The 12,892-nt window shown below is 37.0% G+C and overlaps 1 protein-coding gene across 2 annotated transcripts in view; it reads right to left on the bottom strand.

Annotated features, from left to right (window-relative positions):
* MAP3K20 (mitogen-activated protein kinase kinase kinase 20) overlaps nucleotides 1-12,892 on the bottom strand; it is a 177,979-nt gene that overhangs the window by 83,663 nt on the left and 81,424 nt on the right. For both annotated transcript variants that reach the window (XM_077751112.1, XM_077751113.1), the window contains exon 4: nucleotides 2,490-2,591. In XM_077751112.1, the coding sequence (XP_077607238.1) occupies nucleotides 2,490-2,591 (102 nt within the window). The remainder of the gene's footprint in view (nucleotides 1-2,489; nucleotides 2,592-12,892) is intronic.

The raw sequence follows: 12,892 nt of genomic DNA, 5'->3' as shown, positions 1-12,892 counted from the left end.
TCCCCCTCAGGGAAGAGAGTTTTTTTTTTTTTTTTTTTTTTTTTGCTTTTTGGCTTTGAGAAGGTATTCTGTCAGCAGTAACGTTAAGCAATGCCTGCTTCAAAATGCATGAATCAACTCTTATTTGAAGAGAATTATTCATTCTTTGATTTCTCAACATCTTGTTGCTTTGGCGTCTTCAATCATGGTCAAACTGAAAGCTACATAGCTGAATTTGAAATGGAATCAACAAAAATCAAGGCCTCCTTTTAATCTCCAAGTTCTGTGCAGAGCTTTACCAGACAGAACTGAAGTCATTCTGAAAGCACGAATTTCTTCTTCCTTTTATAGGCCATTTTAAATATCAAGTATTACTTGGGACCATAAATAAACAAGTCTCTTCTCTGCCTCAATCTTCTCACCTGAGACCAAACACATTAGAACTTGCCTTTTAGAGCAACTCACCAGCCATGAAAATGTGATTTCCTTACTCTGCAGTCTGGCACTCAGTCCCCGTCTCCTCTCATTCCCTCCATCCCTACTCCGTCCCTGGAGCTCCAGTCTACTACTTAATTAGCCCTGCTCTTTCTCTCCTTTGTCCTTCGGAGCCAGCAGTCTTGAGAAACCCCAGGGATGACTGAGCTGATCCGGAGCCAATGGACTTGCCCCTCCGACAGGGACTATGCGGGAAAGGGCCGGAGGGAAGAGGTTCACAGGCTGAGGGCCAGAGAAGCTTAAGTGGCATGTGCACAGCAGGAAGCCGAGTGACTGATGTCAGTTGATTTGTTTGCTGTGTATCCATCCTAAGTGCCATTAAGTAATAACATGAGTGTAATTGGCTGAGCACCCTAAATGCAAATATCTTTAAGGTGAAGTGCTTTAAGCCAGAGACTGCCTGTATATGCATTTACATTTATGTGAGTGTGTGTCCACAATGCTTCAGGCGGTTTCCCGAAATAGCACACCACCCTGCTTACAAACAGGTGGTTCCTGTGCACTACTGACACATACAGAAGTGACGAGGATGTTACAGGAAAACATCTTGAAGGATGCCAAAATTTAAGGCTGATTTGAAATGCCTGATGCATGAATACACAATTAAGTTAATTAACACAGCCAAAGCCTTAAGTACCCCATCCTAAACAAAGAGCTTATTATTCTTATAAGGTAATGAAGTACCGTTCAGCAGCAGCATTTTGCATGAAATTTAAAAAAAAATTTTTTTCACTTTCCCTATTTGAAGAATTTGGCAGGTGTTGATGAAACTTAAAACTGACAAGATAATTCCCCAAAGGAAAGACTATTACTTTTGGAAATCACTGTGTGACTTCCCAGTGAAAGCAAAGTATGAGTTGCTCTCCTTACCGAGTGCTAAATATCCTTTTCTTTGCTTTGTAAAGAGAAGCTTATAGAGCTTAGACAAGCAAGATGCAAAGAAGTGAACTGCCTGGGTAAAATTTGGGTAAAATTTGGACATGCTTGCTTTCTAGGGGTTGCTAGAATACAAGTGTAACTATCAGTGTTCATTATTTAGATTAAGTTGTTTCCAAAGCAACTTTGACAGTTATAAATAAAACTCAGAGGCCTTCGGTTAGGAAAATGGAAAAGAAAAGATAAAAATAAATGGAATTTAAACTGCCTTAGAAAGCATTAGTCTATGCAGGAATTTATGAGGGAAAAAGAACTGGGCACCTTGTTTAGGGGTTTTGTGTATTAAAAATATTTCATTTCCAAGGGTGATTTCCAAGTTTACATTAAATATAAAATAAAATCTGAATTGCTTTCACATGGCAGGACAAATAAAACTTTTTTTGAAAGTGGTTACTATTTTTAGCATATTATTATATACACAAAATGAGTAGAACTAATCCTATAATAAATCATGTCTTCTGGATACTAAGTCTAAATGGAGTCCTACAGAACAACGGAATTATAATCTTCCCATCTAATGTGTTGATCAAGCAAGCTGCTCAGTTACAATGTCACAAAATGTGGCAAAAATGGCAGCCCTGGAGCCACGGATTTTGCCAGGACTTGGTTTTAGGGAAAGAAAGAAAGAGAGAAAAGGAATTCAGGAGTGGAAAGGCAGGGGACTTAAAATATCTACACAAAAAGAAGAAAAAGAGAGAGACAACCCAAAAATCCTGACTGTTAACTATAGAGAATAAAAAGATGGTTGTAGGGGAGCGTGGGGGTGATGGGTGAAACAGGTAAAGAGGATTAAGGACTGCACTAGTCCTGATGAGCACTGAGTAATGTATAGAATTGTTGAATCACTATACTGTACACCTGAAATGAATGGACTACTGTATGTTAAATAACTATACTTGAATTAAAATACAAAATACAATTAAAATATCTGTACAGAAAGTTGCAGAATTCCTGGTACTGTTAGTCTGGGAAAAAAAAGCATCTAAAGACACAGAATAACAAATCTTCTGCCTTGAGTCACCACGTCAGGATGAGAGAGTGCCCCACCAATTCTGCGAGAATACAGGAAGCTTAATTACCTTTGGCTACATCAGTGGCCCAGGTCATAATGTGATCCATGTCCATCTCTTCACTTCTGTTACTATTAATGTAGTCATAGAGTGATCCCAGAGAAGCATATTCTAGTTTCAAAGGAAAGATAAGCATATAATTAAAACCAAGGTGCATTTCAGAAATAAGACTGTGTACCCCTGAAAGGCTTTAACAAAGGACATTAAAAGTACATAAAGACTGTTCCATGCTGAGGTTTCTAAAAGTTAATACTACCCTGAAAAGAACAGTGTCAAAGACAGGACCACTGACAGAATGAATACCAGAACTTAAACTGAGGACGAAATCAAACACCATTTGTGTGGAGCTGAGAAACACAAAGATGAAATCTGGCCATGTGTAGCAACATGGATGGACCTTGAGGGTGTTATGCTGAGCAAAATAAGTCAGGCAGAGGAGGACAGCTACCATATGTTTGCACGTATAGGTGGGTTTAGGAGGAACTTAGCAGAGGACCATGGGGGAGGAGAAGGGGAAAAATAGTTGGGGAGAGGGAGGGAGGCAAACCGTGAGAGACTCTTGAATGTTGATAACAAACTGAGGGCTGATGGAGGGGGGACAGGGGAAAGGGAGGGATGGGCATGGAGGAGGGCACTTGGTGGGATGAGCACTGGGTGTTATATGGAAACCAACCTGACAATAAACTATTAAAAAAAGGGAAACACAAAAAGGTGTTGGAAGAATGGATCTGAAACAAAGGCAGACATGTTATGTAGGTATTTCTCTTAAAAACTGTCATTCTTATGAGATAGAGATGATTAAATTCATAAGTCAGAGCACCTATGTGACAAGGTAAACAAATCAATCCCTGTTGCATGCACTTTTAGAAGAGCCCTCAAATTTTTAAGCGGGCGCGGGCGCACACACACACACACACACAGTGAGAAAATTCATTTAAAAATAGCTTTGAGATATAAATTACCTACCATAAAATCTGCCTACTTTAAATGTACAATTGGGTATTTTCTGTAAATTGACAGAGCTGGGCAACCACCACCCAATCCAATTTTAGAACCTTTCTCCCATTGCAAGCGGTTCCCATGCGCCCATTTGCAGTTAAGCTACGCTCTCAACCTCAGCCCTGCAGTCTGATTTCTTGTGCTGCAAATGTACCTTTTCTGCATACTTCATAGAAATACAACATGTGGCCTTTTGTGTCTGAATTTTTTCTCTTCACATGATTCTGAGGCTTATTCGTGCTGTAGCATGTACCAGCACTTTATTCCTTTTTACTGCTGAATAATAATCCACTGTGTGGATTTACCACAATTATTTTATTCATTCACCAGTTAACAGACATTTGGCTATTCCTGATTTTTGGCTATTATGAATAGTGTCCTATCATTTGTTTACATGCCTTTGTACAGAAATAGATTTTCATTTGTCTTGGGTAGATTCCTAGAAGAGAAATTGCTGGTAAGTTTATGTTCAACGTTTCAAGAAACTAGCAAACTTTCCAAAAAGGCTGGCTGTATCATTGTATACTCCCTCTAGTACTCTGTGAGGGTTTCAGTTTCTCCACTTCCTTGTCAACACTTGGTATTGTCTGTGTTTTTACTTACAGCCATTTTAGTATATAATTCCAGAGGTATCTCATATTGTGAACTGCATCTTCCTAGTGACTAATAAAGTTGAACACCTTTTCATGTGCCTCTTTGCCCTATATATTCTTAGGCAAAATGTCTACTTGAATAGTTTGCCCACTTTAAAATTGGGTTTTTATTAATATTGAATTTTAGGAGTCCCCTGTTTATTCTGAAAACAAGTCTTTTATCAGATTTATGATTTGTAAACATCTTCTCCAAGTCTGTAACTTGTCTTTTCAATCTCTTAACAGTATCTTTCAAAAACCAAAAATTCTTAATTTTGATGAAGTCAAATATATTTTTCTCTTTTATGGATTGTGCTTTTGGTGTCATATCTCAGAACTCTGCCTAACCCAAAGGTATAAACATTTTCTTCTATATTTCTCCTGAGAGTTCTACAGTTTTAGCTCTTCCGATTAGGTCTATGACCAAAGTTCACTTTTATGCGTGGTTTGAGGGGAGGATTTAGATGGTTGTTTTGTTTCGTTTTGTTTTCCATGTGGATTTCTAACTGTCCTGGCACAATTTGTTGAAAACACTATTTTAAAAAAATTTTTTAACGTTTATTTATGTTTGAAGGAGAGAGATACAGAGAGTGACCAGGGAGGGGCAGAGCAAGAGAAAGAGGGAAACACAGAGTCTGAAGCAGACCCCAGGCTTTGAACTGTCAGCACAGAGCCCAAGGTGAGGCTCGAACTCACAAACTGGGAGATCATGACCTGGGCCAAAGTTGGACACTTAACCGACTGTGCCACCAGGCACCCTGAAAAGACTATCTTGTACCCACTGTCTTGGCACCTTTGTTGAAAATAAATTAACAATAAATGTAAGATCTTTGCCCCTAAATATTTAATATTGTTCCATTGGCTATGTGCCTAGACTTGTGCCAATACTACACCTATTCTTGTGCTATATTGCTGATTACTACAGATTTATAGTAATTATTGATATGAGGTAGTCTGAGTCTTCAACCTTAGATCTTTTAAAATTCTAGGTCTTCTGCATTTCTTTGTGAATTTTTAGAATCACCTTGTAATTTCTTATTAAAAAAAACTTGCTGGGATTTAGACAGGAATCATTTTGAATTCATAAATCAATTTGGGGGCACCTGTGTGGCTCAGTTGGTTAAGTATCCAACTTCGGCTCAGCTCATGATCTCATGGCTCTTGAGTTCAAGCCCCCCATCAGACTCTGTGCTGACACCTTAGAGCTTAGAGCCTGCTTCAGATTCTGTGTCTCCCTTTCTCACTGCCCCTCCCCTGCTCACACTCCGTCTCTCTCTCTCAAAAATAAAAAATCATTAAAAAAATTTTTTTAAATAAATCAGTTTTGGGGGGAACTGCCATCTTGCCAATAACAAGTCTTCCAAACCATGAACATATAATGCTTCTCCATATTATTTAGATCTATAGTTTCTCTTAGCAATGTTTTATACTTTTCATGGTAAAAGTCTTATACTTCTTTACTAAATTTATCCTCAACTATTTTATTCTTTTAGATACTATGAATGAAATTATTTTTTCTTTTTAAGATTTTATTTTTAAGCAATCTCTACATCCAATGTAGGGGTCAAACTTATAACCCTGAGATCAAGAGTTGTATGCTCTACCAACTGAGCCAGCCAAGGCACCCTGAATGACTGTTTCTTAATTTCATTTTTAGACTGTTTGTTCTCAGTATATAGAAATACAACTGATTTTTGTATATTGATCTTGGATCCTTGTGGCCTTGCTAAATATTAGCTTTATAGATTTTGTGTACTCCTTGGGATTTTTTACATACAGGATCATATCATATGAGACACTTTTACTTCTTCCTTTCCACTATAGCTCCTTTTATTTTTCTTGTCTAATTGTACTGGCTAGAACCTCCAGTATGATACTAAATAGATATGGCAAGAGTGGAACCTCACTACCCTGTCCCCAGTCTTAGGAAAAGAACATTCAATTTCACCACTAAGTATGACACTGACTGTGGGTTTTGTAGATACTGTCTATCAGGTTGAGAAAATTCCCCTCTGTTCCTGGTATATTTAGATTTCTTATAAATGGGTGTTGTAGTGGGTGCCAAAGGGTTTTGTCTTTTTATTCTATTATCTATTATAGTGCCTCACATTAATTGATTTCAGATGTTAAACCAATGGTGCATTTCGGGTATAAATTCCATTTGGTAATGGTATATACTTCTCTTTAGAGGTAGCTGGATTCAGTTTGCTAATATAGATCTTTCTCGACTTACAGTGGGCTTACATTTCTTTTTTTTTTTTTTTTACAAATAGTTTATTTCCACATAACACTTAGTGCTCATCCCCATAAGTGTCCTCCTCTATGCCCATCCCCCCCTCCCCCCCACATCCATCAGTCCTCAGTTTTTGTCAGCATTCAAGAGTCTCTCATGGTTTGCCTCTCTCCCTTTCCCCCACCATTTCTGCCCTTCTTCTCCCCCTTGTTCCTCCGTCAAGTTCCTCCTAATCCTCCTATACGTGCAAACATATGATATTTGTCCTTCTCTGCCTGACTTATTTCGCTCAGCATAACACCCTCAAGGTCCATCCATGTTGCTACACATGGCCAGATTTCATTGTTTCTCATTGCCATGTAGTATTCCATGGTATAGATAAACCACATCTTCTTGATCCATTCATCTGTTGATGGACACTTAGGCTCTTTCCATGTTTTAGCTATTGTGGAGAGTGCTGCTATGAACATTGGGGTACATGTGCTCCTATGCCTCAGCATTTCTGTATCCCTTGGGTAAATTCCTAGCAGTGCTATTGCTGGGTCATAGGGGAGTTCTATTGTTAGTTTCCTGAGGAACCTCCACACTGTTTTCCAGAGGGGCTGTACCAGTTTACATTCCCACCAACAGTGTAGGAGGGTGACAGTGGGCTTACATTTCAATAAGTACATCGTAAGTTGAAAATATGCTTATGGTGAAAATGCATTTAGTACACCTAACCTACCAAAATCATAGCTTAGCCTAGCCCACTGTAAACATGCTCAGAACACTTATATTAGCCGATAGTTGGGCAAAATTATCTAACACAAAACCTATTGTATAATAAAGAGTTGAATATCTCACGCAATTTATTGAATACTATATCAAAAGTGAAAAATAGAACGGATGTATGGGTACAGAATGTTTGTAAGTGTATCGGTTGTTTACCCTTGTGACTGTGTGTCTGAGAGCTGTGGTTCCCTGCCACTGTTGCCCAATAGCACAATGAATACTGTACCACATACCATTGGCCCAAGAAAAGATCAAAACTAAAAACATGAAGTAGTATTTCTGCTGGATGCATATGCAATTGTACAGTCAAAAAACTGTAAGTTGAACCATCGTAAGTTGGGGACCTTCTGTATGTACTTAAGAATTTTTGCATCTATGTTCATGATGGATATTGATCTATAGTTTTCTTACTACATTTTTGTCTGGCTTTGGTACTGGGATAATACTGGCATTATAGAATGAGTTAGTAAGTGTTCCTTCTTCCTCTATTTTCTGAAACAGTATGGGAAGGATCGGTGTTATTTTTTCAACATTTGAGATAATTCACCAGTGAAATCATCTGGGTCCAGGCTTTTCATTATGGAAATATTTTAACATTAGAATACTTTATTAATTCTAATTTCTTTGTTATAGGTCTGTTTAGATTTTCTGTTTCTTCTTGAGTCTGCTTTGATAGTTTTTATCTTAGGAATTTGTTTATTGACCTAAATTATCAAATTTGTTGACACGATTCCCTTATAAATCCTTCAAATTTCTATCAAGCCCATAGTGCTATCGTCTCCTTCATTTCTGATTTTGCTAAAATGTACATTCTCTCTTTTCTCTTGGTCAATCTAGCTAATGGTTTGTCAGTTTCATTGATCTTTTCAATGACTAAATTTTTAGTTTCATTGATTTTTCTCTATTTTTCTGTTTTCTATTTTATCATGTTCTACTCTCATCTTTATTATTTCCTTTCTTTTGCTTACTTTGGGTTTATTTGGTTCTTTTTTGTAATTTCCTAAGGTTAAAGCTTAGATTACCAATTTTGGACTTTTATGGACATAGGTGTTTAAAGATATAAATTTCCCTCTAAGTGTTACTTTATCTGCCTCCTATAATTGTGTTACGTTGGATTTTTCATTTACTCTGTCCAAAATATTTTAAAGTCCATTGTGATTTCATCTTTGACTCACTGAGTATTTAGAAGTGTGTTATTTAATTTATAAATATTTGGGGAGTTTTCAGATTTCTTTCTGGTGATTTCTAACTTAATTCTATTGTAGTGGAGAATATAAACTGCATTATTACAATCCTTTTAGATGCATTTCATAGATTTATTTCATGGCCTCACTTAAGCTGTATCCTGGAGAATGTTCCATGTGTACTTGAAAAGAATGTGTATTTAAAAAAATTTTTTTTTTACATTTATTTCTTTTTGAGGGACAGAGAGAGGTAGAGCACAAGTAGGGGAGGGGCAGAGAGAGAACGAGACACAGAATCTGAAGCAGGCTTCAGGCTCTGAGAAGTCAGCACAGAGCCCAATGCGGGGCTCAAACTCCCAAACTGTAAGATCATGACCTGAGCCGATGGAGGCCACCCAGGTGCCCCCAAAACGTGTATTTTTTTGTTAAGTCATGTGTTCTATGTATGGTGAGTTAGGTAGAATTGGTTGAGAGTGTTTGTCAAGTCTTCCAGATCCTTGCTGATTTTCTATGTAGCTGTCCTATCAATTATTGAGAGTAGGGCAGTAAAATCAAATGTTGTTGAATTGGCTATTTATCCTTTACATTTTGTCAGTTTTTGCTTCTTGTACTTTGTGGACCTGTTGTTAGGTCTGTATACATTTACAGTTGCTCTATCTTTCTAATGGGTTAATCCTTTTATCATTAGGAAATGACCGTATTCATCTCCAGTAATATTTCTTCTCTTAAGTCTATTTTGTCTGAAATTAATGTAGTTACTCCAATTCTCTCATGGTCACTGTTTGCATGGTATGTCTTTTTCCATCCATTTACTTTCAACATTTCTGTGTCTTTGAATCTAAAATGTGTCTCTTGTAGGGGCACCTGGGTGGCTCAGTTGGTTGAGCATTCAGCTCTTGATTTTGGCTCAGGTCGTGATCTTGTGGTCATGAGAACAAGCCCTGCACTGGGACCCGTGCTGAGTGCAGAGCCTGCTTGGGATTCTCTCTCTCCCTCTCTCTCTCTGCACCACCCCTACTCATACTTTCTCTCTCTCTCAAATAAATAAGCATTAAAAAAAAAACATAAAATGTGTCTCTTGTAGACAGCATATTATTGGATCTTGTTTTTTTTTTTTATCTGATAGTCTGTGTCTTTTGACTAGAAAATTTAGACCATTCACACTTCATGTAATTATTGATATGGCTGGATTTGATTTTGCCATATTGTTTTTTTATATGTCTCCCACCCTTCTCAATCATCTGCTCTTCTTTTACTGCCCTCCTCTGTGTTAATATTTTTTATCATTCTAATTCCTCAGTTGATGTTTCTTCCTGTATTTCACAAGTGGACTTTCTTCATGGTGGCTAAAGGGAATATAAAATACATCTTAACTTAGTAAAATCTATTTCATTTCAACACTAACTTAATTCTAGTAAAATAAACTTTTCTCTAATACAGCTCCATTCCCTCCCTCATTTTTATGCTATTACTGTAAAATAGATCTATACTTTTTAAGTAAGCAAAACAGCAAAAAATAATTTTTTAATTATCGCTGCATGCAATTTTATGTTTTTAAGAATGTTACAAGAAAAAATAAGAATACATTCATGGAGTGTGTTAGAGTAACCCACATATTTATCATTTCCAGTGCCCTTTATTTCTCCTTGAATTACTATCTATTGTCACCTTATTTTAGCCTGAAGGACCTCCTTTAGTATTTTTTGTAAGGCAGAAATAATAACAAATTCTCTCATCTTTTATTCAAGCACATCTTTGCTTTGTTTTCATTTTTAAAGGATAAGTTTTGCTAGATATAATTTTTTCTTTCACCATTTTAAATGTCTACTGCTTCTGGCCTTTATTGTTGTACGTGAGAAGTTAGCCATTAATTTTATTGTTATTCCTTTATAGGTGAGAAGTTGTTTTTGTTTACTACTTCCAAGATTTTTACTGTCTTTAACAACCTAGTTTGTGTCTAGGTGTGGGTTCTTTTGAATCTACCCTACTTAGAGTTCATTGAGCTTCTCTGGTACATAAATGAATGTGTTTTATCAAATTCTGTAAGTTTTTCTGGCCATTATTTCTTCAACTATTTTTCTGTTTTTTTTCCACTTTCTACTCCTCTCCTCTTTCTGCTACTATACTTCGGTACCCTTGATGTTGTCCATAGGTCTGAGGTTCTCAAATGTTCTGTTCAGCCACTCTAGAGAAGTTTTCATTTTAATTATGGTCCTTTTCAACGCCAGAGTTTTTATGGGGTCCTATGAAAAAAAAAATTCTATTTACTTGGGGCGCCTGGGTGGCTTAGTCGGTTAAGCGTCTGACTTTCGCTTAGGTCATGATCTCGCGGTTCGTGGGTTTGAGCCCCGCATCGGGCTCTGTGCTGACTGCCAGCTCAGAGCCTGGAGCCTGTTTCAGTCTGTGACTCCCTCTCTCTCTGACCCTCCCCTGCTCACGCTGTCTCTCTCTCCTAGAAATAAATAAAACATTAAAAAATTAAAAAAAAAAAAGAAAGAAAAAAATTCTATTTACTTAATGAGATTCTTTGTTGTTTGCTTCATTGTTCTCATTTTAATTCTTTAAACAGTTTTCTTTAGTTCTCTGAACATACTGATGCTTTGAAATCTTTGTATGTTAAATCTGATATCTGAGGATACTTAGAAACTACTTCAATTCATGGCCTTCCTTCCCTGAATATAAATCAAACATTTCTGTTTCTTTATAAGTCTAGTTATTTTTCTTAAAATTTGGATAGTTTACTATAGGAACTCTGGATTCTGATTTCCCCCTTAAAAGTTGTTCTTGATTTTTTGTTTGTTTATTAACTTGCTTAGGATAAATGTATGATATCTTTCTTCCCTACAGTGTGCCCTCTGGTGATATCTATGCTCTGTTGTTGTTGTTGCTGTTGTTTTTAATCTTGTTTTTATTTCTAAACTTGGCCTTTTACAGGACTTGTCATAGATCTCCACAGGTTAATGATCAATGGTTACACAGAAGTTATGCTTAAATACCTTGGGCTGATAGATCTGTATGTAAGAAGTAGGAGAACATCAAAATTCACCCCAGCTTTTACTTTCTACCAGACATTTTTTGTCTCCTCTTTGTAGTTTCATAGGCTCACAGCCCATTAGAAGCATGTGGATAGTGTGGGCTGTCCCCAGTCTCTTTTCTGCATATATATGGCCTTAACCAGGAATATATTTTCCCCAGTCACAACCTTCTATTCAGGCTAGTAAGGCTGTAGGCCTTCCCTGTTCACCTGTCACCAAGACCATCACTGACAACGCTGCTGGATGGAGACATTACCCAAGTTCCAAATCTAGTGAGCACACTTCCACCATGGCAAACAAACAAAAAAAGCTGCCCATCCTCATGGCCTGCTCTTTGTGTGGACTGAGCTGGTGTGGGAGTGGGATAAGAAGAATGATAACAACTGCAGGCTAGAGTACCACTGATTCCATTATTACCCAAAATTCAGCAATTTTTCAAATATAAACACTTCTGAGATTGTTGTCAATTTGATCAATTTCCAGAGTACCAAAAATTTTGTCCTGATTCACAGATGTTTCTGGTGAGAGGATTTGCTGACTTCCTAACTCACTCATAGCCGGCAGTCTCTCCCAGAAAATTCCACTTTATATTAAAGGCCAATTTGAAGAAAGGTTGAGCCTTATTTTGGGAGGCTGAGAATTATATGATTCCAACTTTAATGATTTAAAGTATCAATATCATAATGATAGAATCTAGAATTTCAACAAATAGCTTTTTTAAATTTGTGAAAATATAAGGTAGGAATAATACTTTGAAACTAAAGTCAATTCATGCAAGTAAATGTATATTACCATAAGAAATTATTCCTTGGGGCACCTGGGTGGCTCAGTCAGTTAAGCATCTGACTTCAGCTCAGGTCATGATCTCACGGTGTGTGGGTTTGAGTCTCGAGTCAGACTCTGTGCTGACAGCTCAGAGCCTGGAGCCTGCTTCAGATTCTGTGTCTCCCTCTCTCTCCACCCCTCCCCCTCTCACGCTCTGCCTCTGTCTCTCTCTCAGAAATACATAAACATTAAAAAAATTTTTAAAAAGGCAATTATTCCTTAGGAAAAATACTAATACCCATAGCAAAACATTAATGATCTCAGTGGATCAGACTCACATTTTTGTTTTTTGTTTTTATGTAATTTTTCTTTTGACATTAAAGTTGTTAATAGCTACCAGGCAAATGGCATAAAATTATAATGATAATCTTAGATAAACAAAGGAATGTCAAAGAAGAAAATAGCTTTAAGTTTTACTATGAAATTTTTTGGTCCAATGTGACAAGGCATTAGTAACCTATACTACCACATACTCTAGACAATTAAGCTGCCTGCTATAAATAAAAATATCCCTGGTCATACACCATTCAAATAGTTCTTGGTTACTTTTTAGTATTCAGTATAAGATTTAGTAGGAGATTTTCTCAGGACCTTTAAGACTTACTGTAGATACCAAATATAAAGTAATGCTCACCTCTACCACCAAAAAAATTACTCCTCAAAAAAGAGTGAGTCGCCTTTTATTAAGATATATCTAAAATCTCTCATAGAGCACTCTCTCAATTACTTTGTA

This window comes from Crocuta crocuta, unplaced genomic scaffold (genome assembly GCF_008692635.1).
Source record: "Crocuta crocuta isolate KB4526 unplaced genomic scaffold, BGI_CrCroc_1.0 scaffold219, whole genome shotgun sequence".
In the NCBI taxonomy this organism is placed as follows: domain Eukaryota; kingdom Metazoa; phylum Chordata; class Mammalia; order Carnivora; family Hyaenidae; genus Crocuta; species Crocuta crocuta.
Note: the sequence above shows the minus strand (reverse complement) of the source record. Positions and strands in the feature narration are given on the sequence as shown.